This window comes from Poromitra crassiceps (genome assembly GCF_964638095.1).
Source record: "Poromitra crassiceps genome assembly, chromosome: 7".
In the NCBI taxonomy this organism is placed as follows: domain Eukaryota; kingdom Metazoa; phylum Chordata; class Actinopteri; order Beryciformes; family Melamphaidae; genus Poromitra; species Poromitra crassiceps.
In genome coordinates this window covers 13,853,265-13,881,229 of record NC_139628.1, presented here as the reverse complement: position 1 = coordinate 13,881,229, position 27,965 = coordinate 13,853,265, and the positions used below count along the sequence as shown (strand labels likewise).

At 44.4% G+C, this 27,965-nt stretch overlaps 1 protein-coding gene across 2 annotated transcripts in view; it reads left to right on the top strand.

Moving 5' to 3' along the window:
• The first annotated feature begins 2,536 nt into the window (after window positions 1-2,536).
• Window positions 2,537-27,965, top strand: part of LOC310780210 (NLR family CARD domain-containing protein 3-like) — a 61,018-nt gene continuing 35,589 nt past the window's right edge. Inside the window, exons 1-5 of one of the 2 annotated variants that reach the window (XM_083640789.1) lie at window positions 2,537-2,631; window positions 3,668-3,725; window positions 13,961-14,027; window positions 25,170-25,425; window positions 26,088-27,885. In XM_083640789.1, the coding sequence (XP_083496915.1) occupies window positions 25,179-25,425; window positions 26,088-27,885 (2,045 nt within the window). In that variant the 5' untranslated portion in view covers window positions 2,537-2,631; window positions 3,668-3,725; window positions 13,961-14,027; window positions 25,170-25,178. The remainder of the gene's footprint in view (window positions 2,632-3,667; window positions 3,726-13,960; window positions 14,028-25,169; window positions 25,426-26,087; window positions 27,886-27,965) is intronic. The other variant, XM_083640790.1, reaches the window with a different exon arrangement.

Sequence of the window (27,965 nt, the reverse complement as noted above, 5' to 3'; positions counted from 1 at the left end):
GTCAGCAGTGCGCAATTACTTTGCGCTAAGAGCTTTGAAAAGGACCTCTTACGCGCAAATACCTCTCTGCGCCGGGCGCTCTGCACGGAGATTACGGCTGCGCTCCCAGCGCAGAGAGGTATTTGCGGAGTGGAAAGTGGAATTCCTTTTGGATATGTCATTAAGCACAGCCATGCCACGCCAAGACATCAAATTATGCTGCTAAAATTGGGTATTAGCAGATAATTCAGTGAGACAATCAACTATAACTCACTGAGAAACTTTTATCACATCGCAAAGAGGGAAATTAATTGAGAAAACTTGTGGGACAATGGACATATTTACCTTCATAACCCGAAGGGTCATTGGCACCGCAGACGATCTGTCAATAAGCTCCCTCTGTCCTCGCACGAGTGAGTACACTCTATTACGCATGGAGAGAATTACAGCATATTGCATGCCTTGCGCAAACAACCATTGCGAGACGGGAATCTGATTTGTTTTGATTGACGTAATGTCCAGCCTTGCCTGGCCACGCCCGTGAATAATTCTGGTAGTTAAGACCGCCCAAATCCCGTTTGCGCAGGCATTTTGGGGCAGAATTGGCAGAATTGGCACGGCTCTAATTTGCGCTTGCGACAGGTGCCGTGAACGTTTTCTCAAACGTGTGCTACACACATGTTTTGTTTCACACAATTATATCACTTTGAAACAGTTACATTTCTGTATAAATCATTACAAGTGAGCTCCCGTGAGGTGGGGATGCTTTTTTCTTCTGCTGGGCGGGGGAGCAAAACTCGGCAGAACACCTGGCAGACGGCACAAGGCGGAATGCTATCGTCCGTGACTTAAGGCACGCGCAAACAGGGGCGCAAGCGCTATTAGGGGATAGCGCCTGTCGGAAGATATGGGCCTACGTCTTTTACCAGTTTATGCAACAATAAATATTGAATTTCCTCATCAAGCTGTCCATAGTGTTTTTATATTGATATGCCATGTTTAATCTGTTCTATAATCCTCCCTGTATTACTGAGATGTAATGCATAGATGCATTCTACATAAAATTAAGATATTACGGGTTGTTTTATTTTGTATGTTACATACTTATTGGCCAAGATATGTTAGTATATGGGGGAGTAATTCTGCCAGTTTAGGAGGGGAGTGTGGGCGGCCATCTTGCCTGCGGGGTTTTTGGCAAGTCTAAAACGGAAATACTATTACGAAATGACGTAATGCGGAAGCGTCCATGTGTGGGCAAAGAATAAGGTGAATAGACGAGGAAATTCAAGTTTCCTTAGATACTTGGGAATCGGGGGACTTTAAAGACAGAACAAGAGAACAATGGGCAAGAGGAGAGAAGAAAGGAAGGCAATGATTTATCATTTATATAAAAATGCTTAAGCTGCTTAGAAATATGATATTAAAAGTGTGTGTAACATATATAAGTAGGTAATAACAATGTTATTAAGTCATCAATGTTAAAACAAGAATAGCCTGTACCAAGATAGGGCCCATAGTCTCTGCATACAGTATATGGACGTGAGGAAGGTGCTCTGTTTGACATATCGAAAGGAGCTCTTTTTTCTATAATGTCAGGGATGTGGATATCCATTCAACAGCTCGTTTGATTGTCACACAGAAACTCCATGCCCCCCCCCCCCCCTCTCTCAGTCAGACCTTGCATTTTTGAATTTTTCCAGATTTAAAGGGAGGTGGAGTTAGGCTCAGAAGGGGGAGAAGTTACTACATTCACTTGTAAAGGTTATGGTAAAGGATGCTGAATAATCATCTTGGTGAAAAGAAAAAGAAAAGAATGTCTCACTTTGCTGGTCTGCTGACTGCACAGCGCCATCAAGTGTTGAGGTGGTGAGAGTCAGATGCACCAGAGCTGCTTACTTTGAGATCACATTGTAAACCCATGAAGGGAGGGGGGGGGGGGAGGAAGCATGAGCGTCTCTGGCCAAACAATGTCACTGATGCAAAAAGACAGATACAACTTTAGATTGCTGCTCTGCCTGATGTTTTCTTCACCGTGCTCTTGTCAAGTAGAGTTAGGGCTACTTGCTGCAATACAGTTCTAAAAAAAGTGCGGACAGATGTTTCCTGATTCAAACCTGCCCCCCGTCTCTCTCTCTCTCTCTCTCTCTCTCTCTCTCTCTCTCTCTCTCTCTCTCTCTCTCTCTCTCTCTCTCTCTCTCTTCTCTCTCTCTCTCCGCCCTCTGGGTTCATTTCCTTGTTTCCTGGTAGTCGTGGCGCAGATTATTTTCTCGACCTAAAGATATAGATATAGATATAGATAGATAGATAGACACAGATAGCTATAGCTATAGAACAGTTTACAGTCTATTTTACTCTACTGACTATTTGATGTGACTGTGTTACCAGCTACCATGATCTTATTTCGACTAAAAAGAGGAACTCTCGGCTGTTAAAGGTTTGTCTGAAGTTTAGATTCAAAACAACTCAACGCTCTTTTACAACATGTTTGTGTTTTAGTGTGTTCATGTTAAAATAATGAAGAAATGGTTCATATTAATCAGTCGTGTTGCTTTCTACCTACAGGTTTGAGGAGAAAAAACTTTGGTTCCCCTCATGCACGAGCACGGCCACGGCCTGTTATGAGATGCTTCCCACGATTGACGACGTTAATAGGTAAGGTTTATTACACAAGTTAAACTATGCTTTATTCTTTATTATTGTATTATACCATTGTTAGAGAATGGAATACAACCATATTATTAAATTTGTATGTAATATAATGTATAAATAAGCTATTTAATGTATTATTCACTTATTTAGGCAGGTTTCACTTCCTGTTCTCAACTAGGCCTAAACCCTGAGGAAGCAAGTTACAACCAACAACATGATGAGCCAATACATTAAAATACAACAAATGACAAAATAAAGTACAAAGTAAAATAATGTAATCACAAGACAGTAAAATCTCTTGCTGTAATAAGATGGAGTGAACTTCCTGTCACATGATCCACCTCAGTAAGAGTTTTGTTATTGCAGCTGTCTGTGACATCAGTCAGATTTTAGATCCACCTCAGTAAGAGTTTCGATATTCAGCTGACAGATTTTAGATCCACCTCACTAAGAATGTTGATATTCAGCTGTTTGTGACATCATAAGAGTTTTGATATTCAGCTGTTTGTGACATCAGAAAGATTTTACCACCATCTCAGAAAGTTTTGATATTCAGCTGTTTCTGACATCAGACAGATTTTAGATCCAACTCAGTAAGAGTTTTGATATTCAGCTGATTGTGATGTTGTAAGAGTTTTGATATTCAACTGTTTGTGACGTCAGACAGATTTCAGATCCAGCTCAGTAAGAGTTTTGATATTGCAGCTGTTCAGCTGTCAGACAGATCGCACTCTGTTATTGAATTGTAAATCAATATAAATTACTCCTCCATGCATTACACATCTCTGTGACTGTCTGCTGTTTAGTTGACTGTAGATGATGTGGTTAATGTCTCCATCTAGAGGATACACAATAGAACTGATCTGTGGTGTCTCTGCCTTGGTTTCTGGTCTCAGGATAGACCATTTTTGTGTCAGACTAGACAAAACTTGTTTACCCTGAAGTTATGAGGTCGAACCCTCACATCAAATGAACACAGATACCCAGGACTGACAAAGGAGAGTAAGCAGTGTCTATCTCTCTCTCTCTTTCTCTACAGATGAAGAAAGGAAGTCTCTGTGACTTGATGCTGTGAATTCACCAGAACATCTTCCAAGGTAATGCTGACTACATTTGTCTTTGTTTACTGATGTTGTCTGGCAACATGTGAACAAACTTCAGTCTTTATTTGTACTGTTAGGTCTCTCTTGAAAAATGATTCCTGCTTAAATAAAGGAAAACAATATTGTTAGATGAATACACGATCATGTTGTATGTTATGACTGTAATGTCGACTTTTGCAAGACAAACTGCTAAAGTCTTTCAAATCATGAACCTGCTATTTGCAGATGGTGTCCATAGTGGCATAATATCCAACACTTGTTCTCTTTGCGGCCATAAAGAACATCTACTTCCACTGTCATTGCATTGATTGCATGGAGGGAAAAGTGATGATGCCAAATTCATTTAAAAATGTGTCAGTTTAAGGTTCCCCTGGTTATCAGCAAATTAACACACCGCATAAAATTTGACTCAAGACCCTTTCATATGTCTACTCTTCAAAATAAGAAGTGTCCGTCTGTGAGTGAGTGAACAGAATTTTGTCTGGCCACGGCCAGGGGCGGTTTTAGCATCACCCTGAGCCCACCCAAAGGTCATGGACCACTAGGGGGGTCCGGGGGCATGCCCCCCCGGAAGAAAATGTTGTACAGTTTCAAGTAAAAATTGATCAAACTGGCGCACTTTGAGATCAAAATGAAGAGACTAGATCTATGAAGAACTACACACATCAATATCTTCTTTACCGTTCTGTGGTTTTACAGCGATGAAAAAATAATTGTTTCCCTATATATACTATATATATTCTGCATACAGGTTACTATATGGTAAAATTATGCTTGCATAAATAATACCTAAATCACTTCAGGGGAGTTTCAAGTAAAGTAACATTTTGCTTTGTAGGCAAAACAAAAGTAAAATTAAATCAAAAGGGAACTTCCTAACTTATTGGCTGGAATAATATTCCGACAAGATAATAATATACTGTAAGCACTAAAGCAGGAGTTTGCAGTCAACTAGTTGAAATTAATATGTGGCAGTATTTGTGGGGGTCAAAATCTATGTAGGGTGTACCACCACAAATAGATCAGTGTATGGGCAACACTGACTATTAAATTGTGTGACTAGAAAGACACCAATAAATCTGAGAAAATGTACTTTAATTTTGAACAACAGCACTACAACGGTGGCATTACAATTTTTTTTATTTTTTATTTTTTTTGGGTGGGCTGAGACTATTTTTGGGTGGGCTTTAGCCCACCCAAAAATAGTCTCAGCCATAACATCCACAATAGTCTCAGTCTCAAAAAAGGCCTAGAACCGCCCCTGGCTACGGCTATGTCATTTTACATGCGATCAGGCTGAAACTTTCAGAAGGTGTAAAGAGCACCTGTACGGGTGACCTGACGGCAGAGATGGGCAGTATTTTTAAATACATATATTTAAAATACGGTATGTATTTCAAATACATTTGTGTATTTTGTCATTTGTATTTGGCTGGACCCAGAAAAATAAGATGTAATTTGTATCAAAATACTTTCAGACCTTGTATTTTGTGTATATTAAATTCATAAAATACTTTTTTATGTTATTTTATTATCAAATTGACACATTTTTAACATTGAGACAGGTTAAAACTGTGGAAAAACAAAGGCAATGTGACATGTCAATTCTACTCTGCCTCTGATTGGCTTATCCTCAGAGTCAACCACAAATCAGAGGCAGAGTAGGATGGCTCTTGAGTCAGACTTCACATCACTTCTTCGTCTAAACTAGTAATGAAGCCTCAATTGGTGGAAATTTCCACAGAGATAAATTACTAATATAAATTGATGATTAGATATTGCAAATGAAACGGTTTACTGCATGTTCAAACCAGTGTATCATATTAGAGACACACAACTAATATTTAATTAAGTGGGTGGCGGTGTATGTAGCGGCAGTGTGGCAGCAGTGTGGGTCACGATTGTGATGTCATCAGTGATGTCACTTGAGCATTTGTGATGTCATCAGTGAAGTCATCAGTGATGTCACTCGAGCAACTGATTGCTCAAATGTGATGTCACTCAGGGCAGTTGTGATGTCATCAGTGTACCTCAAGCAACTCTGATGTAGTATTGGCCGATGGCACACAGTTTGCACGATAGGTGGGTGGGCGGTGTCTGTCTGTCAGTCACGATTTTGGGAGCCTGTGGAGCGGGTGTAGGTACGGATTTAGCTCAGGCTACAACAATAGCTCAGGGGTCCTGCGACTTGTTCTGCTTTTTTTGTTCATATAACAAATACAGCCCTTTACAGTCACATTAGCTTGACATTGCTACCTAGCTAGCCTACCTAGCTATGTAACCGAACTCGGGGAAAACTATCAACATCTGTCTATGGAGGGACCTCATCTGCACTTTGCACACTCACAATGCATAGTCATAGCTATATACCATGTAATATAATACGCCATACAGGGTACGGCATAGTCATTGCAATTATAATATAAATAATCAAACAGTGTACAGCTTTAGTCATAGAAATAATAGTATTATTTAATATACTTACAGTTTCCGGGAAACAAAATATGTAACGGCGGTGGAAGTAAAGTTGTATATATTGTAGTTTGCATATTTACGTATTGTATTGTTTCTTGCTTCTTTCTAGCAATATGTTGATACTGCTGTTTTTGCTCTGCACCTTACCTACGGGAATTTGTGTAACTTTTTATTGTTTAATTAGTTGTTGCTGTCATTGATGCTACTGCTGCTGCCAGAATTTCCCTACGGGGATGAATAAAGTACTCTATCTATCTATCTATCTATCTATCTATCTATCTATCTATCTATCTATCTATCTATCTATCTATCTATCTATCTATCTATCTAGCTTGTTGTGTTAGATCGGCAAGTTAAAAGAGGAAGTTAAGCAAAACAGCCTTAAATTAGCTGACACAAGCAGAAAGTGCTGGCATTGAAAAAGAGGAACTAAATGCTAAAACTAAGAAGTGGCCATTTTCGCAGACTGTGCAACTGAGCCAAATAAGGTCATGATGAATCTATTAGTGATGGTCTAACATGATAATCTGTAAGACAGACTGATTTTCAGAGGAGAGATCAAATATACGGGTGACCTAAGGTATTATGGGACACTTTTTGACTTTTCTCTTTGTGGAAGCTTTCTTGCCATGAATTAAAAAAAAGCCAAACACATGATACATTTCTGTAATAGTCAAGATGTTACCTAACCTTCTGAGGTGGAATGAAGGTTACATCATATTCCAAAGAGGCGTGGCATAAACAATTCAAACAATCGGCCTTCCCTCACTGTCACAACAACCCCCTTAGTTGTTGAGTTAATGTTAGGTTAGGGTTAGGATGATTAAGTTAAGGGTTGGGGTTAGGATGATTAAGTTCAGGGTTAGGGTTAGGATGATTAAGTTGAGGGTTAGAGTTAATCCCTAACCTAACTTGAGTTGAGTTTATCCTGTGCTGAAGTTAAAAAAAATGGGATGGGGGGCGTAGGGGGGAGCTAATTTATTTGTATTGTTTCTATCACTGTTTTATTTATTATGGTTTTATTGTCTGAAAATATTTTGGCATTCTGATTTTGAATATTGTGTCAGTGAGAGTTTTAGTTTGTTTTAGGCTATATTAACCAATTGAACTGGTATTTTTTTTTGCCTGCCTATTTGTTGGTAACCACTAATCTAGAGCAGGGTTTCCAAAACTTTTTCAACTTGGGACCCAAAAGAAACATTTTGTCTCCCTGGGACCCAAACTCACACAAAAATAAGCTACGGTAATGAGTTGCCATGACGACCAGTTGGCGACCCACCCCCCACGTGTCCGCGACCCAAAGTGGGTCCCGACCCATAGTTTGGAAAACACTGATCTAGAGAATAAACAATGGTTCTCTATTGCAAGGTTGATAAACTGCCCTGCAAAGCCAAAAGGGGGTAACTCAATTTTTGTCAAAAATGAGTTTTTGTCATTTTTGGAACATTAAAGATTTGCTCTATCATGTGGAAAAATACCTTGAGTCAATTTTGTTGTTTTTTGGAGAAAATATGGAGTCATATTTACAGTAACTTCCAAAAGCCCTAGAAAAGCCAAGTGAGACTGAGGTAACATCAGTTACGGTTGTTTGGTTTGGTTTGACTGCACTCTGAATGCTCTGCCCTGCAACGCAAAAAGGGGGTAACTCACCAGAATGCACAGGTTGAGTTGAGGTATGAGTTACAGTACTGGGCAGGCCTAATATCACGATTATGACATCAGACCGATACCATGCCACCCCCACCCATCACAGACACCCACCCCACCCACATTAACCCCTGAGGCACCAGCTCATACCACATTAACCCCCGAGGCACCAGCTCATATGACATTAACCCCTGAGGCACCAGCTCATACGACATTAACCACCGAGGTGCCAGCTCATATGACATTAACCCCTGAGGCACCAGCTCATACGACATTAACCACGGAGGTGCCAGCTCATATGACATTAACCCCCGAGGTGCCAGCTGATACGACATTAACCACCGAGGTGCCAGCTCATTCAAGATTCAAGATTTCAAGATTCAAGATTTATTAAGTGTCCCAAAAGGGCAAATTGGATTGCAGAAAGCGTAGTACGAAGTACATACATAAAAACAAATAAGACAAAAAAAACATTGTAAAAACAGTCTAGAGCAGCAGTTTAAAGTGCAACACAATAGTTAAAGTGCAAATGACAACAGTAGCAACGATCTAAAGTGCACAGTAGAGATATAAAGTGCATAGTAGCAAAGTGCAGTTTGCTCACAGCAGCACATTTATATCACAAGAAAGAGCTACAATGTATCATTGTATTAAAGCACAAGAGAAAAAACCTCAGTCCAGACCAAAGGGCAGACAAAGTATATAATACAGATATACTGTACTGTACCCCTAAGAATAAATAAGATAAAAGAATAAAAGAATAAAAGGATAAAATAAATAAATAACAAAATAACAAAATAGCAGCAACGGCAGATGGGGAGACATTACATTTGTACCCCAGCAGCGTTCAACGCTCTGATAGAGACAGGCACAAAGGAATTTCTGTACCTGTTCTTTTTAACTATGGGGGCATGAAGGCGGAGCCCGGAAGGAAGCAGCTCATATTCGAACCTCAGAGGGTGGCATCATCTGATCGGATGGACTCAGCTTTTTTCAGCACCTGTTTATTACAGATCTGGTCCAGGCTTCTGAACTGGGTTCCGGCTATTTTTGAAGCCACCTTCACTATTCTCCCCAGGGAGTTCTTGTCTTTAAAAGATTACCATACCAGCAGATTATGGAAAATGATATGACAGACTCCACAAAAGCACTATAGAACATTTTCATCAGAGTTTTATCAACCTGAAATTTGGCCAGCTTCCTAAGGCAGTAAAGGCGCTGCTGACCTTTCTTACACAGCATGTCGGTATTCAGATCAAACTTCAGCTTGCTGTCAATTACCGTACCCAGATATTTGTAGTCTGTCACTATATCGACAGGCTGACCGTTGACAAAACTGCTCTGGGGAACAGGGGGGGAACGTCGAAAATCAATACAAACCTCTTTCGTTTTGGAAACGTTGAGTTCCAAGGAAGCGTTTTCGCACCAAGAAACGAAGTCGTCAATGACTTGGCCGTGTCCTACATCATCATCGTCAAGCAGACTGACGATGACAGAATCGTCAGCGTACTTGACGATGAATCTGTTGGCAAAACGGCTGCGACAGTCGTTGGTGTATAGAATATATAAGAAAGCAGATAAAACACAGCCTTGGGGCGAGCCGGTAGAGGACAATAAGATACTGGACAGTATCCCATTGACCCTCACCTGCTGAGATCTATTCGTTAGAAAGTCTAGAATCCAACCAACGAGGCACTTATCCAGACCGAAAAAGCTGGTTAATTTCTCGACCAGAATGTGCGGCTGGATGGTGTTAAATGCTGATGAGGAATCAGCAAAGAGCAGCCTAACGTGATTCTTACTGCCCTCACCGTTACGGCATGACAATATTTGTTCGGCCCCCGGCAACAATCTGGGTTTCTCATGTGGCCCCCCATGAAAAATAGTTGCCCACCCCTGCTCTAGATGCTTGAATATGAGGTTCAGTAAGGTGGCTGTAGCATCCTGCACGCCTCTATTAGCACGATAGGCAAACTGAAGTGGATCGAGCAAAGAGTCAGTTTTTGTTACTAGCTCATCCTTCACTAGCCTCTCAAACTGTTTCATGACCAGGGAGGTTAGGGCCACTGGCCGGAAGTCATTAAGTGATTTTGGATTGGTGCACTTGGCAACAGGAACTAGAATTGATTTTTTCCAAAGGGACGGCACCCTCTGCTGGCGGAGTGACAGATTAAAAATATGGCTGAAAATGGGACCTGATTGCTCAGCACATACCTTTAAAATGCGCCCGCTTAAGTTGTCTGGGCCAGGGCTTTTTTTAGGTTTGCACCCTTTGAGACATCTTATTACCTTTTGCTCGTCGAAGAAGGGGTTCAAAGGGGGGGCCAGAAGGAGACTGTCTCTCATCACAGAGTGTTTCTCACTAAAATCGCGAGTCTCAAATCGACCATAGAAGTCATTAAAACTCTGAGCCATATCAGCATCAGACTGAAAACCATTTAACTGGATATTCTTCTTACTACCTACCTTGAGCCCAGTAATACATTTCATACTGTCCCAGGCGGAACCTAGATTATTTGTACGGAGTTGAGACTCTATTTTCTCCTTGTATTTCCTTTTACTTTTGCATATCTCCTGTCTAATCTCCTTCTGCAGGCTGCGCATCTCAGACAGTTTTCCTTCTCTGAAGGCCTTTCTCTTACGGCTAAGGAGCATTTTAAGGGCCTTAGACACCCAGGGCTTACTATTAGGAAAAATCTTAATCTTTTTATCTGGAATCACAATGCTTTCACAATAATGGGACCAGCTACTAACAACATCAGTCAGTTCATCAATGTCTACAGAGGATTCTTGAAACATCTCCCAGTCAGTGGAGTCAAGGCAACCTTGTAGAGTTAAACAGGCATCATCATTCCAGTCTTTAACAGTGATAGTCTGCACCTTACCACGTTTTAATGCTGTACGATAGACAGGAATTAGATGGATGCAGTTGTGATCGGACAGACCTAAAGGAGGGAGGGGGATGGATTTGTATGCACCTTTGATGGAGCCATAACATAAGTCCAGTGTTTTATTGAGTCTTGTTGGGCAAGTGACATATTGATGAAAGTCTCTGAGTGTTTTCTTCAGAGTGCAGTGATTCATGTCCCCTAGAATGATATTGGGAGCATCAGGAGAAATGGATTGGAGTCTTTGTACAACTTGATAGATAGTTTCACAGGCTTTGCTCTCATTCGCCTTCGGATGAATATAAACAATTGTCACAAACAGCTGGGGAAACTCACGAGGCAGATAAGGTGGACGGAGTGACACAGAGAGCAGCTCTACATCGGCAGTACAGATTTTCTCCCGGACAATGACAGATTTGCACCATCGCTTATTAATATATAAACATACCCCGCCTCCAGAGGACTTGCCTGTTGCCACAGGATCTCTATCCAGCCGGAAAGGAGACCCGAAGCCTTCAGTCTCAAGGTCCGTGTCCGAGTCCCTATCAGACAACCAAGTCTCGGTGAAGGCTAAAATACAGGCATCACGAAAGTCATGATTATGTCGGACCTGTGCCTGAAGTTCATCAGTTTTGTTACGCAGGGATTGAGCGTTCGATAAGATGATTGAAGGCAGCGGAATACGGGAGAGCGGCTGGTTTTTCAGCTTCAAACGAGCGCCGCCACTTCTCCCCCGCTTCCTAATCCTGGACCTACGATCACGTCCCCCGGGGAGGTCCGGAGAGCCTGTAGACCGGAGCGCATCGAAGCTGGGAAGTGAAAGGTCAGCCGGAGGATCGTATGTGTTCCACTGTAAAAGTAGCTCCCTGCTATACTGGAGTCTGGCCGGGCGCTCGGGAGTCAGAAGCGTGTAACCCAGGCTCCAGACTAGGTGAAACGCCAGCCAGGCGTTTCATATGACATTAACCCCCGAGGTGCCAGCTGATACGACATTAACCGCCGAGGCACCAGCTCATATGACATTAACCGCCGAGGCACCAGCTCATTCCACATTAACCCCCGAGGCACCTGCTCATACATTAACCCCCGAGGCACCAGCTCATACGACATTAACCCCTAAGGCACCAGCTCATACGACATTAACCCCCGAGGCACCAGCTCATACGACATTAACCCCTGAGGCAGCAGCTCATACGACATTAACCCCTGAAGCACCAGCTCATACGACATTAACCCCTGAGGCACCAGCTCATACGACATTGACCCCCGAGGCACCAGCTCATACGACATTAAACCCTGAGGCACCAGCTCATACGACATTAATCCCTGAGGCACCAGCTCATACGACATTAACCCCTGAGGAACCAGCTGATACGACATTAACCGCCGAGGCACCAGCTCATACGACATTAACCCCTGAGGAACCAGCTGATACGACATTAACGGCAGAGCCACCAGTTCATACGTCATAAACCCCCAAGGCGCCAGCTCATACCACATTTACCTCCGAGGCACCAGATCATACAAATGTAACCCCCGAGGTGCCAGCTCGTACAACATTAACCCCCGAGGCGCCAGCTCATACCACATTAACCCCCGAGGCACCGCTCATATGAAATTAACCCCAGATGTGCCAGCTCATACGACATTAACCCCCAAGGCGCCAGCTCATACGACATTAACCCCCAAGGCGCCAGCTCATATGACATTAACCCCGAGGCACCAACACACAGACACACAATGGGCCAACAAGAGTCCCACCAAACTAGGCTTGAAGGATGTGTAGCGACCTGATAATAGTTATATTATATTTATATGTATATTATAGTAAGCCTAATTGTGCCATGAACATTAGACTGCATGTAAACATTATTATCATATACACTCATACTGGTTTTATATAGTGATAAGCAACCAAGTGAAGAATCAAATTTATGTTACTGTCTTTTTGCTTGGCATCACCCCTTATTATTTAGCAGACAATGCAAAGCCAGAGTAAGGTAACTTCCAAATAAGGGTTTGAGCTAAAAAATATTATGTCGATAAATAAGTACATTAAAAAAACAAATAATGAACACATTTCCAATTTCCCCCCCTACAATACATTTGGCTGTACAACAAAACAAATTTTTCTAGTTACTTACTATATATATATATATATATATATATATATATATATATATATATATATATATATATATATATATATATGCGTGTGAGGACTGAAGGTGTTTCAGAGCACACTCGACGGTTTACTATAGGAGACATGACAACTGACAACGCTTAGACTGAGGAACGATAGCCTATACTCTGACGGACGAGGATGCCCTAAATTGGTTGCCGTACATGTGACACTGCACATATTTCATTAAAGCAGCTACGAGCAACTTTTTCGATTGTTATTAAACAGTATACATTTAATATCAATGCATCACATCTTACCTCTAATAGTCGACGAGACCAACACAGAGTAGTCTCGCTTGAACCCCGAGTGAATTGGCCAGTGTTAGTCTGTCTGTAGCCAGGGAAGATCAGGAAGTGAAATGAAACGGTTTGCAGCAGCCACTTCGGCCATAACCACAAAATAACTTCCAAAAAACCTGTTAGAATAATAACGAGAGATGTTCCCGAGAGTATGTTCACAATGTTTATGCTAGTGTTGCTAGGCAGCGCGAACGGCATAGGCAGGCAGCTGCGTTTCACTTCCGGGTTTCACTTCCACGTTTCACTTCCGGGTTACCCGGTCCGGTCTCTCTAGAGAGCCCCCTGTTGACGCGAGTTTAGACAGACATAGACTTAATAATCACCTAAGGGAGCAATCTCAGATACACACGGCTTTGGTCTCAGCTACTATTATAGGTTAGATGTGATGCATCAATATTGTAATTATACTGTTTAATAACAATCGAAAAAGTTGCTCGATAGCTGCTTTAAGACCCTTTATTCTTTCAATATTTGCTGGAAGTGAAAGTTTTTTACGGTCACTATTGTGACCGGTTTCAGTACCATTTTTCAGTACCATTTAGGTACTGAAATTTAAAAATTTTACAAAATTTAGACTTTTTTTCACATTTGCGACTTCTTTCTCGAAATGGAAACTAATTTTTTCATCATTATTTTTTCATGGCCCTAATACTCCGTCGTACACAAATGTTTACAGACACCAAGAATTCACAAAGGAGAATAAGCAGCGTCTTCTCTGTCTGTCTCTGTCTACAGCTGAAGGCAGAAAGTCTCTGTGACTTGATCTAGATGCTGTGAATTCAACAGGCAAACATCTTCCAAGGTAAAACATATTTTTTATTTCTGATGGAGCAAAAGTGCAAACCATAAACAGGATGACTATGTCTGTAAAATTAAAGAGTAAAATGCTCTGAAAGCACTCACACACAGAAAAAAAAGTATGCACAAGTTAAAACAAACAGGCCAAGGGACATTTAAAAAATCTGTCTATATTTACATTTGGCAATGTGGGCAATGTCTGTTTCAAGAATTTTGCCCGGCCACAGCTATGCCGTTTTACGTGCAATCGGGCAGAAACTTTCAGGACGTGTAAAGAGCACCTGATGGAGCTGGATTTTTTTATTAGTTAATTGACCTAATTACCTAATTAGGGGGCAAGTGAGCCTGCACAGTAGTCGAGCTGCAGGGCGGGCGAGGCCGCGCAGCGGCTGAGCTGCGTATGCGAGCTGCAGGGCCAGCTCGGCAAGCTGCACGGCGAGCTGCAGGGAGGAATTGAGCACACATAGCGTGCGAGATGCCTAGTTTACAAAATTTAGCAATAACTACTATCTATAAAATAAAGTTTAAGTTTTGTTTCTGCGTGTCTGTGTATCAGGGTCGGAAATTAGGGGTATATTGTTCGGTGCAAAACACATGGGGCTCTATTCTCCCCCTGGTCTTAAAGTTGCACGGCGCTATTAGTGGGCATGGTCACGCGCATTCCCTAATTTTTCCTTGATGATAAAGCCAGATTGCGCAGCACTAACCATTTAACCACGTCTTTTTAAGCGTATAATTATTCACAACTGTGGCCATTGGTGATCTGCAGTAAACCAATTACATTCTTCCCTTCCAAGCTACGATCCACAGAGATCCAGTCCAGTTGCGGCTGCATGCTGTCATCTATCCATGCCAATTTGGAGATCTCAGCGCATCAAAGATCATAGCCTAAAGAACTCTCTGGCAATAAAAGTATTCAACTTGGAGTGCTGTCCTCCTTTCTCAACGGTCCTAAAACATCTAATCCGACCCAACCCAACCCGCTTGAGACGCGGACCAAGATCAACTCGTCACATACACTCCAAAACAAACAAACAAACAAACAAACAAACAAACAAACAAACAAACAAACAGTTATTAGACCTAGGACCTTATAAAAAGTGTGCAATTAATGCTGCTGCGGCTCAAATTCTCTCACTCAAACTACCTGTCCGGGGGGAAGCAAGCTGTCATGGCTAACGGCTATAAATCCAGCTTTCTTACGGATGGTAAGAAAGCTGGGGTCCCACAAAGGGGGCCCCACAAGGTTCAATTTCAGGTCCAGTATTGTTTACTTTATATATAAACTTTAAAATTTTACTTCCTTCTGTAGATTGTAATGTCCATTATTATGCCGACGATACAATTCTATATAGTTTCGGCCACACCCCGGCACAGGCTGCTGCAAGTCTGCAGACTGCTTTTAATTGCTGGTGTTTTCAACGATCTCTTCTTGATCTTAAACTTCTATTAAATTTGGACAAGACCAAATCAATGTGTTCACATGGTCTTCTGGTGTCGACAACAGTATTTGTATTCACACACTTCAAGGTGTGCAGATTGAAACTGTTGATGCATACAAATACCTTGGCATCTGGCTGGATACCAAACTGTCCTTCCAGACCCATGTAGAGCACCTCACCAAGAAACTGAGGAGATTTATTTTTATTTTTATACAGGAACAAGTCCTGTTTTTCATTTTGTACCAGGAAGTCCATTGTACAATCACTAATTATGTCTGTTTTTGATTATGGTGATATTGTTTATATGCATGCAGCATCTACCATCCTGTATCACAGTGCCCTGCATTTTTTATTTATTACGCATCGTAGTATTTTATTTGAAAAGGTGGGCTGGCCTTCTCTGACGGCTCGAAGGGAGCAACATTGTCTTTTATTTATTTATAAAGCCTTGATTGGGAAGCTTCCTGACTACCTGTCCTCGCTCATCAGTCTGAGCGACAATTGTCATCGAACACGTTCTCAATCACATATCAGACTGTTTGTTCCACGTGTGAGGACTGAATTTAGGAAGGACTGCCTTTTCCTCTTACGCCCCTGACAAACACTTTAAAACTGGACCAATTAGTCCCCTTAGAGTCTTTTAGAGTCCTCCTCGAGGGTACTCTGCAAAATGAATGCTCTTGTTTTGGTTGATGTACTTTTACCTTATTCTGTTTGTTTTACCTGTTGTCTGTTAACATGTAACTACTGTAATTGTTCCTATTGTAACAGGGCTCCCTTGAAAATGAAAGCTTGCTCTCAAGGGCCTCCCCTGTATAAATAAAGGTAAAAAAAATAAAATAATAATAATAATAATAATAATGGGAACGGTATGTATGTGTGTTACTGCCATACATGTTTTTCAGCTTTCATGCTGTTATGGACGTATGCTTATCCATTTTCGGGCTCTCTCTCTCCTGTATCTCTCCTGCGTAATTACGCATGCAGTAGCCCCGCATTTCCCACCAATTTAGTCCGTCGTTTGCCCCTTGGCGCACATAAAGAAACATGCTTCTGTCACTGTCAGCTGTAGGCTACTCGTGACAAAACCAGACATTGAATTTTCAACGGTTAACTTTTGCAGTAGCTAGGCCTAGGTTACTGGCTATATCCCCGGCGCACTGAATAAGGCCTGGTTTTGAAAAGCGTTAACCGCAAAATTAAAGCCCTTTGGGAAGATTGCTTTAGGCTGCTATTTAAGGCCGAAACGCCCATTCTGGCCTATTCTGGCACTGCGCCACGCCTCTTCAGTGTGAAGCGCATTTCGGGGCGTAAAAACATGACGGTATCCTCCCGAGTCACGTGTAGGCAGGCGTAAAGCGTGTTTTTTTTTATTTTTTTGCGTTTAACGCCAGTTTAGCGCCTAAGGCCAGGGGAAGAATAGAGCCCATGATGTTCATCATCAGTATATAAATGGGAGCTAGGGCTCTGTCTGTCTGTCCCACTGATGACATCATCAGTGATGTCATAAATCCGTCATAAATCTATAAATTCACTCACCCACACAAAAAGGCACGAGAGAGACTGAGTGAGAGGAGAGGGAGATAATGAATTTACCATAACCCCTCCTTGCAATGTGATACAAGTTTCTCAGTGAATTATAGTTGATTGCCTCGCCGAATAATCTGCTGGTTACCCAATTTTAGCAGCAGAATTTGATGTCCTGGCATGGAATGTTCGTGCGTAATGACGTTTCTGCGCTGCGCACCGCGGAGATTTCAATCATGAGAGACCAGAGGGTAGAGTTAACCAGCAAGCTTTATTCAAGTATGGCATGGCGATAAGATTTATGGCCTGAAACGGTATGGCAACTAATTCTGATGGCGTGGCAGCATGGCAACTAGTTCTTTGGCGTAATGACTCCGTGGTAAGATGCCTCTCTTCTTGAGGCGAGAGAGGGCATCTGCTCGGACATTGGTGGTGGACTGGGGAGGTGGGTGGGGCGAAACGCAGCTTCCAGAGAATGGGATGAAATCAGCTCAGGTGCAGCGGCCAGAGATCAGGGAAAGAGGACGATGATGCGCCAAGCGTGGCTATAAATACTGCCACATCATAGCCTCGGCACTGACGACATTATCGGCGTCACATAGGCAAGTGCATCACGCGGACGTCACACTGGGATTACACTTGTCGTCACACTAGGATTACACGTGATGATGTCACTAGATTACATGTGATGCGAGGCAGCGTGTCAGCGTGACTGGTCTTCATCTTGAAACTAGGTCGAGACCACCATTTCAATCATGAGAGACCAGAGGGTAGAGTTAACCAGCAAGCTTTATTCAAGTATGGCATGGCGATAAGATTTATGGCCTGAAACGGTATGGCAACTAATTCTGATGGCGTGGCAGCATGGCAACTAGTCCTTTGGCGTAATGACTCCGTGGTAAGATGCCTCTCTTCTTGAGGCGAGAGAGGGCATCTGCTCGGGCTAGAATAGAGAATCCCCCAAAAGAAAGAAAACCCCAAACTGCCAACCGGTCTGCTTGCCTCAACGATACAGCGGCACTGGGCGGAAGGCGACGCTTGTCGCCGACCGGTTGACTCGGCAGCGCAGCGGCTTATGAAAATCACCGTCCGGGCATGGTCGCAGCGATACGCGGGCGCTGGGTGATCGACCAATCCGGCATAATTCGGTGTGCTGAATTGGCATTTAAGCCAGACAACCCCCCTTTTAGCTTTAAGAAAGAAAACCCCCCCCCTTTGCCTAAACCCCCCCTTTTCCTAAACCCCCGCCCAAAAACGCCCGGGAAGGCTTTGGCAATGCCCTTTAGCAGAGCTTTTATTACGGGGATGGAGAATAGACTGGGAAACTCGGGGTTGTAGCGCCTGGCATGAAATTGGATCCCCGCCACCAGGCTACGGATGTAGGGGGGACGGAGATGACGGACGGATACGCAGAACGTTATGAAGGCGCATACGTTGGGGATCAGGATTGGGAGAACGGGGAGATTGACCGAGGCGCAGAAAAAAGCGGACGACCGCCAGGCGCCGTCATAAGCTTTGGCTGTGGAGCTGGCCAGCCCCCCCCTGATGTAGGACTGAGCGGTGTGGAGTAGCTGGGTGAGGCGGGGATCGTGTGGAAGTGCCAGGGGCCTAGGACGTGGGTCCGGACTCATGAGAGGGTGAGAGCCGAGAACGGGGGAAGCGGCATTGGAGACGGCTTAAAAGGGCCGATTACAAATCCTTTGGAAACCTCCTTGTTGAGCAGTTGGGAGACTATCTCGGGCTCCTTCAGGGCTGATTGCGAATTTCTTGACACGAGGGAGGCTGTAGGGGCTGTGATTACGCCGACCCTGAAACCCTGAGAGAGGCCGGAAAGTAAATAATCGACGAATACGCGATTGGGGTGCTGGGAAAGTTCCTGAGCTAGGGCCGGGACGTCGATGGGCGTGGACGGGTGGCATTTTAGGGCTGTTGAAAGTCCGTTCTGTCCTTCTTGGTGGTGGGGCCCTGCCTCTGGGGGCGGATCCTTCGAGGGCAGATGGAGCGCGGGTGGGCATCCCTGCAGTCGGTGCACACATGCAGGTACATACAGTTAGGGAAGTTACACACGTTCTCGTTAAAACTTCTGCATATTGGCGTGTAGTTTTGGGCACGCACCTGACGGCCCGAGTCGGACCCGCTGGGGACCTGTGCTTGGTGGGCAGAGCGGGGTGCGCCGTCGCGGCTAGCGGGAGGCTGGAAGGCCGCCTTTGGGCAGAGAGGCGCCGTGTGCCCTGCCTCGCCGCAGGAGAAGCAGGTGATCACCTGCCCCGCCCCCCCCCAGCATTGTCATCATCGTCACCGTCCAGGATGGACCAATCTAACCGGGAGTTAGCCTCGGAAATGCTCAGGGCGGCCTTGTGGGAGAAGGCTTTGTGATATTGGTAGAAGACGCCCCTCCCAAATCTCGAGGCGAGATCCGCCATTATTGCCAGATATCTGTCCAGCTCGGCTCGGCGTTCGGGGTACACTGTACAAATTACGTTGCGGAAAATTCCGAACGCGCTCGTGAACTCCGTCATGGATAGGTCCCTGTGGAGGCGGGGGTCGGACGAACTTAGAACGCCGGTGTCCCCGCCTGTAATTTTCTTGCTGCATTCCGGGGAAGGCAGGAGAATGCTGACTAGGTTGACGTCCTTGCCCTGCAGGATTTGGGACTTTTGCCTAGTAGAGATGCCGGCCGACAGGGGAATGTAACGCCTACCAAAAGGAATAGCGGGCAAGGCTGATGCCAGGGAATACGTCTGGGCGGGAAGAGCAGGTGGCACGCTGGGCTGTGCTGTGGCCGCCGCCGGTTGGATGGGCAAAAAAGGGTAAGGCATGGCGGGTAGAGCAGGCAGCATGCTGGGCTGCGCTGCTGCCGGCGCCGGTTGCATGAGAAGGAGTGGGTGAGGCATGGCGGATGGAGCGGGGAGCATGCTGGGATGCGCTACTGCCACCGCCGGTTGCATGGGAAGGAGTGGATAAGGCATGGGGGTTGGATCGGGGAGCCTGCTGGGCTGCGCTGCAGGCACCGCTGGTTGCATGGGCACCGCCTGCTGGGCTGGTGGCTGCACTGGGTGCATGGACTTCAGGCAAGCCTGGCCTTTGCTGAGGGTCCCTGCTATGGATTGCATGGCTGCGGCCAGAACCCCCCCCCCCCCCCCCCCCCCCCCCCCCCGCCGACTGTGCAGGGCCGGGGGACCCGCCACAGTGTATGGAAAACCTGAGGAGATTTTCAGCACTGTTGGCCTGCCAAATGCCTCGGCCGGAGCCGCTGCGCTCCTCACGGGGGCGCGCGTTTGCTTCCTTCCGCGCCCCCGAACGCTCGTGCTCAGGCCCGGAGCGCTCCCCACTTCGCCCCTCGCGCAACTGCGAGTTATTGCTCGTCCTCGTGACGCGGCCCCCTTTGCGTTCTTTCCTCGGCCGCGCCCCCTTGCCCTGCTGTGCGCAGGCCCCACTTGCCTGCTCTCGTCGACGAGATCCCCCGTCTGAGATGCGCTCGGTGCTGCCGAAGCCTGCTGCCGTCCGCTCGCCGTCTGATGAGCGCTCGGGGCTGACGGCTGGGAAGCCTGCTGCATCCCATACCCGGGCTGGGAAGTTTCGACGAGCATGTCCTCGTCGGAGCTGGATGCCTCGAGCTCGAATTGGTACTACGCCTCGAGGTCTTCGTCTTCGTAGCTCGACATGCTGAGAGAGTGAACCGGGGTGAGTGGTCCCGCCAATGCGAATGGCTTGATAGCAGGATCTGAAGGACTGGGGCAGCTTGAGAAAGGCGAAACGCAGCTTCCAGAGAATGGGATGAGATCAGCTCAGGTGCAGCGGCCAGAGATCAGGGAAAGAGGACGATGATGCGCCAAGCATGGCTATAAATACTGCCACGTTATAGCCTCGGCACTGACGACATTATCGGCGTCACATAGGCAAGTGCGTCACGTGGACGTCACACTGGGATTACACTTGTCATCACGCTAGGATTACACGTGATGAGGTCACTAGATTACATGTGATGCGAGGCAGCGTGTCTGGTCTTCATCTTGAAACTAGGTCGAGACCACCATTATGGTGCACAATCAAGCGCAGCCAGTGTTTTTACACCTAAGAGGTGGTTTTCAAAGCTCTTAGCGCAAAGTAATTGCGCGCTGCTGACGATAGGATAATGACATCTATCCCCACATTTTAGCGCTGAAACGCCTACTTTGGCAAGTGGCACACCTTTACCCCCGCTAGCCGGGCGCTTCTCGCTCATACTGAGCATTAGCGCCTGGCGAACGTAAACGCATTTCCCATCAACAATCTGCCATTTTCACGTCTAGATATAAAAGCCAGCCCTTACCTGAGCCAAACACGTGAAGTGAAGACGCTATCCGATGCGCAACATCCTCTTCTTTTACCAACATCTAGTTGACTCTTCCAAGTTGTTGCATAAAATCCACTTTTCTATCTTTCAAAAACCGAAAATCATTCATCTTGAGCACCGCTTCTTCTTGTTCTCTGATCTGGAGCAACCCGGAACAACGACTCACTGTTTACTCACTAATGCCCCCCACACTTCCGCAATGGTATTGCACCTACATTTCTGCATTTGCTTTTTAGCAAGTTGTAGCCTACTTGTAGCTCAGGGCGATTTTCTCTACAAGCTTAAACTTGCTGCTTCAAAAAAGGTAGGCTAGTAGTCTAAATACATCTGAAGAAAGAAATAATAACTTAAACATGGAGGATGAAAACATTGAGCATGTATTGCCAAAATGCAGTAATTGCTTAGGCAATATAAACATGAAATGTAGAAAAAGACTGTACACTTGCACACATCAAGCATACTAATTCATAATAATTTGAATGTGTGTGAAAATGTTTTTATTTTATTTTCTCTAACCACTTAATTTGAATAAATTAACATGTGTTTATCACTTAATAGTTAATAACTAGCAAATATGCATAGCCTACTAGACATAATACTTGTGATATAAAAAAATATCATAAATAATGAAAATAGATTTAGGGTGGAATTCATATAGTGATGCAATTTTGAAAATGTAGTAATGTTACTGACCTTCTCCATGATCTGACCAAAGATGCCATAGCATAGCAGATACTTTTACCATAACCGGTTGGTAAGAGGGCCAACACATTTTTTCCCTTTGCCAGGGCTTCAATGACTAATTTCTGCTCTTCGTTTAAGGTGAATGGCAAAGAAGTTTGGTCAAAAGCCTCGTGTAAAGACATCTCAGGCCACTGTTGGTTGTATTTCATTGTTACTGCTTGGCACAAATGCAGAAATGTAGGTGCAATACCATTTCGGAAGTGTGGTTGGTGAGTAAACAGTGAGTCGTTGTTCCGGGTTGCTCGAGGTACTCCAGATGAATGATTTTTGGTTTTTGAAAGACAGAAAAGTGGATTTTATGCAACAATTTGGAAGAGTCAACTAGATGTTGGTAAAAGAAGAGGATGTTGCGCATCGGATAGAGTCTTCACTTCATGTGTTTGGCTCAGGTAAGGGCTGGCTTTTATACCTAGACGTGAAAATGGCAGATTGTTGATGGGAAATGCGTTTACGTTCGCCAGGCGCTAATGCTCAGTATGAGCGAGAAGCGCCCGGCTAGCGGGGTAAGGCACGCCTATGCCCAGTATAATTATAACAGGCATGTGCTTGTGCCCGCCCCAAATTTGCATTGTGCACGGCGTTAAACGAGCGCAAACGCTAAATTACCACTTTTGGGAAGATAGGGCCCATTGTGTGCGCGCCAATAGAGCATGCAAGGCCACACAGCAGCCGAGCTGCGGGCAAGGCCGCACAGTGGCGGAGCTGCGAATGCGAGCTGCAGGGCCAACTCGGCAAGCTGCAGGACAGCTGTGCGGGTTAGCCTAGGAATTGAATGAGTGTATCGCGCAAGATGCCTTGTATTAATTAACTTTGACTAAACGAGCGAGTAAACGGAGGAGCAGCGAGCTGCTCTGCTCTGTCGCTGTCTGTCTGGGTGCAGCAGGGCTGTTTGTTGTAGGCACCGTCACATCACAGCAGGTCGGGGCTTCAGGGCTCTGACTGGCCAGGGGTGCAAGCCCCGCTCGGTTGAACTGCACGATAATGACTAACGAGCACACAGTAGGAACACACACTAGCTTTAGGTCATTTTACACAACAGACAGCAACACAGGCAGAAACACTGAACTTATTTAGTATTATATTTTATTATCTTATTATTATAAACCAAACATCAAAAATAACATCTCCACGCTCTTTGCTTTGCTCATAGTCTTACACTAAACCCTAAATATCGCAGTATAAAACATATAAAACGCATTTTAATTATATATATATATAATTGTTTTAATTGACATTACAATTCCAATACAAAACAGCAGAGGGTGCTGCAGCACCACAAGCACCCCCACTTCCCACGCCCCTGACTTGCCCACAGGCATCCAATGACACTCAATCATGAGACTATATCTTCTTGGAAACCATTTTTAATTTGGCCTGATTGGTCTTAGATTTGTGAAATAGTTCTGTAGAGCCCGACATGAGCCCGACCAAAAAAAGAAAAGAAAAATAAATTGAGGGCCCCTTCATACTGAGGGCCCCTGGGCACCTGCCCAGGTTGCCCATATGGTAGATCCGGCTTTGACACTAGCCAATAGGAGCTTAGACACTATAGTGTTGCTGAAGCATGTATGCAGAATGCTACTGTATCGATATGGCATGCTGTGACATGTGTCTGCGTAGCCTACGTGGTTACATGTTGCTGCACATGGATATTACTGTTCCTGGTTTTGAGTGTTTAAGCTGGTAAAGTGTCAAAAGTAAACTGGTTCCAGTGTTTTCTAGTGTTTCAGCTCAGTATTCAAGTGGCTGATTTAAGTGTTGATCAGAGTGATGGCCTGTGGGTAGAAACTGTCTTTGTGTCTGGTGGTTTTGGCGTACAGTGCTCTGTAGCACCTGCCAGAGGGGAGGAGTTCAAACAGATCATGGCCAGGGTGAGATGGGTCAGTGATGATCTTTCATGGCCTTTTCTTGACTCTGGAGTACAAGTCTTGGATGGAGGGCAGGTTGGCACAGGCAATATTCTCTGCAGTCCTGACTGTCCGTTGTAGTCTCGCTGTCGGTTGGTCAGGTGGCTCCAGGTTATTTTTTACTGGGGTAGCTTAGTAGTTGCTATATGATTTGATGTAGTCTGCACCTATTGGTCAGGTGGCTCCAGGTTATTTTTCACTGGGGTAGCTTAGTAGTTGCTATATGATTTGATGGGGTCGCTTGTCAATTTTCAAAATAAATAAACAAACACGACCTGGGATACAACATAGCTCAACAGCTTCCACAAGAAATTTCTCAATTCATTTGTTTAGACAATTTGAAAAATCCTCATATAAAGAGTTTTAAGCCTGAAACCAAGCCAACCAGTCTTCCAGAGAATCGTGAGTGACCATGAAACATTACACTTGCAGCAAAAAACAAAAAAATACAAAATTGCAATTATTTTTCAAATAATATCGGACAAGTGGAAAACAAGTGTTGAAAGCAGAGTTGAATAGAGATAAGAAAATGTGATAGGCTAAATCTGGATCTGGTTGGTTATACACAGCATGAAGTATCATCAATCGGCCTTTCAAAGCGTTCACAATTTAATTTGCTGAAGATTCTGTGTTTTTTACTTTTTTACATTTCTTACAGCAGTGATACTCAACTTGCGCCCGCGGGCCACATGCGGCCCGCGGGCCTGTGTGGCCTGCGATGGAATTGATTTTTTTTTTTTTTTTTTTTACAGTGCACCTGAATGCAACATGCAAGATACCCGCTGAATAAGTGTCCAAATGTTCATGTCATTCTGGCCAATACTCCACTTCTGTTATAGCATTTTAGTCTGGAATATGGAATATCTTTCAATAATCTATGATTTAGCTGCTAAATTGTCAAATACCGCCGTCTGCTCGCTACCCAGGCACTTATGTATGTACTTAACCTAACTAACTATCCGGTGTGCCCAACATTGTCAGACTAAATTCTGGCTGACACCCCAAAAACATACAATCCGCTACAGAATAATGTATATTGTTTGTTTATTAACTGGCCATTGGCCTTCTATCATTTCACGAAAGTGGCCCCCGGGCAAAGCAAGTTGAGTATCCCTGTCGTACAGCTTTCTCCCATTTTATAGTGAATAAAGTTGGTTCTTGCAGTTGAATATTTCCTGTGATTTTACCAGGGAGCAACGATGGCGACGGATAAAGAGAAGCTCTTGCAAACGCTGGAGGATTTGAAAGAGGCAGAGTTTGAGAAGTTCAAGTGGTTCCTGCAGCAGGCTGACAGCCTGGGAGGCTTCCCAAAAATCCCAATATGCCGACTGGAGAAGGCAAACAGGCTGGACACAGTGGATGAGATGGAGCGGACCTACAGCGAAAACATGCTGGTGGTGACCGAGAAGGTTTTAATGAAGATCAACAGGAAGGATCTAATGCAGAGTTAAGTCATGGGAAGATTAAAAAAGGGGACATTTGAAAAAAGATAGAACTCATTAAACTTATGTCTTATATAAAGTGCAGGCTGTCATTGTATCTACTTTTGTTGACCTACATCGAGACAATAGATGTGCAGAGAGACAGGCAGGCTTGTGAGAGTATGTGGCCATTGTATTGTATTTGTGTTGATGTCATTTCTATGGAATGTAATAGACAGTTGGTAAATTCTCACTTTAGTCACCTTGTACATTACTTTATCCATAATCCCAGTAAAGAACCTCAGGGGTACCAGGGCTTTCATACAATGTGTGTATTGTCTGAAAGGTTTTCCCCAAACTAGTTTACATACATGCACATAACAAACAGCAGCAAATGATAAGTGCAGCTAGCTGCTTGGTTAACATATACGTTTTTGGTGCAACTAGAGCTTTATGGGGATCAGCACAGTGTGGAATCTGATTGGTTGCATGCAAGTCCTGGTTGAGTAATAATAACCGACTCAACAACAGCTACCTTATACCTTACACCAGTCAAGACCTGTTGTCAACCCAGCACTAATGAGCTGAATAGAGTCTGTTGAGTTGTGAATGTGTAAATGATCAGTTAATGATTGCATTACTCTTTACTTGCCTCTCATTGATTTACTCTGTTGTTTATTCATTTAGAAACGTCTGCAGAGTGTCAACGTCAACACAAATGGAATATGAAGGAGAACTTTCAGTATGTGTTTGATGGGATTGCTAGAGCAGGAAACCCAACACTTGTGAATCAGAATTACACAGAGCTTGACATGACAGTGGGAGAGAGTGGAGGTGTCAATGATGAACATGAGATCACACAGATTGAAGCAGCATCCAGAAGCCAGAGACCAGAAACACCAATCAAATGTCAAGACATCTTTAAACCCTTACCTGGAAGAGATAAACCAACCAAAACAGTGATGACAAAGGGAGTGGCTGGCATTGGGAAAACAGTCTTAACAAAGAAGTTTACTCTGGACTGGGCTGAAGACAAAGCCAACCAGGATATAGAGTTCACATTTCCATTCACTTTCCGAGAGCTGAACCTGCAGAAAGATAGAGTGTGCAGCTTGGTGGAACTTATTCATCGCTTCTTTCCTGACACCAAAGAAGCAGGAATCTGCAGGTTTGACAAGTTTAACGTTGCGTTAATCTTTGATGGTCTGGATGAGTGTCGACTTCCTCTAGACTTCCAGAACAATGAGATCGTGACTGATGTTACGGAGTCAGCGTCACTGGACGTGCTGCTGACAAACCTCATCAGGGGGAAACTGCTTCCCAAAGCTCGCATATGGATGACCACCCGACCTGCAGCAGCCTATCAGATCCCTTCTGAGTACATTGACGTGGTGACAGAGGTGAGAGGCTTCAATGACCTACAAAAGGAGGAGTACTTCAGGAAGAGATTCAGAGATGAGGAGCAGGCCAACATCATCATCTTCCACATCAAGACTTCACGAACCCTCCACATCATGTGCCACATCCCCATCTTCTGCTACATGATTGCTAATGTTCTGGAGTCTGTGTTGAAAACCAGTAACAGAGAAGACCTGCCCAAGACCCTGACTGAGATGTACATCCACTTCCTGGTGATTCAGACCAAACGGCAGAACGTCAAGTTTCATGGGAGAACTGAAACACATTCACAGTGGACGCCAGAGAATAAGGAGATGATTCTCTATCTGGGAAAACTGGCTTTTGAGCAGCTGGAGAAAGGCAACCTGATCTTCTATGAAGAAGACCTGAAAGAGTGTGGCTTTGATATCACAGCAGCCTCACAGTACTCAGGAGTGTTCACCCAGATCTTTAAAGAGGAGCGTGGTGGGTATGGGGACAGAGTGTTCTGCTTTGTCCATCTGAGCCTTCAGGAGTTTCTGGCTGCTGTTCATGTCCTCGTCTCATTCATCGACTCTGGTGTCAATCTGCTGTCAGAACCACAATCAAAATCCTTGTGGTCTCTGAAGGTAGGAGTCAAATCTAAACTAAATGTCCTCTACCAGAGTGCTGTGGACAAGGCCTTACAGAGTCCAAATGGACACCTAGACTTGTTCCTGCGCTTCCTCCTGGGTCTTTCACTGCAGACCAATCAGAATCTCCTACGAGGCCTGCTGAAAAAGACAGGAAGTAGCTCACAGACCAATCAGAAAACAGTCCAGTACATCAAGGAGAAGATCAAGAAGAATCTGTCTCCAGAGAGAAGCATCAATCTGTTCCACTGTCTGAATGAGCTCAATGACCGTTCTCTAGTGGAGGAGATCCAACAGTACCTGAGATCAGGAAGTCTCTCCACAGGAAAACTCTCCCCTGCTCATTGGTCGGCTCTGGTCTTTATCTTACTGTCATCTGAAGAAGACCTGGATGTGTTTGACCTGAAGAAATACTCTGCTTCCGAGGAGGCTCTTCTTAGGCTCCTGCCAGTGGTCAAAGCCTCCAATAAATCTGTGTAAGTGTCTAGAAAACCAAATAGATTAATTCAGATCTATTGCACCTTATTCATGCAGAATAAAACGTCTTTTCAATGTT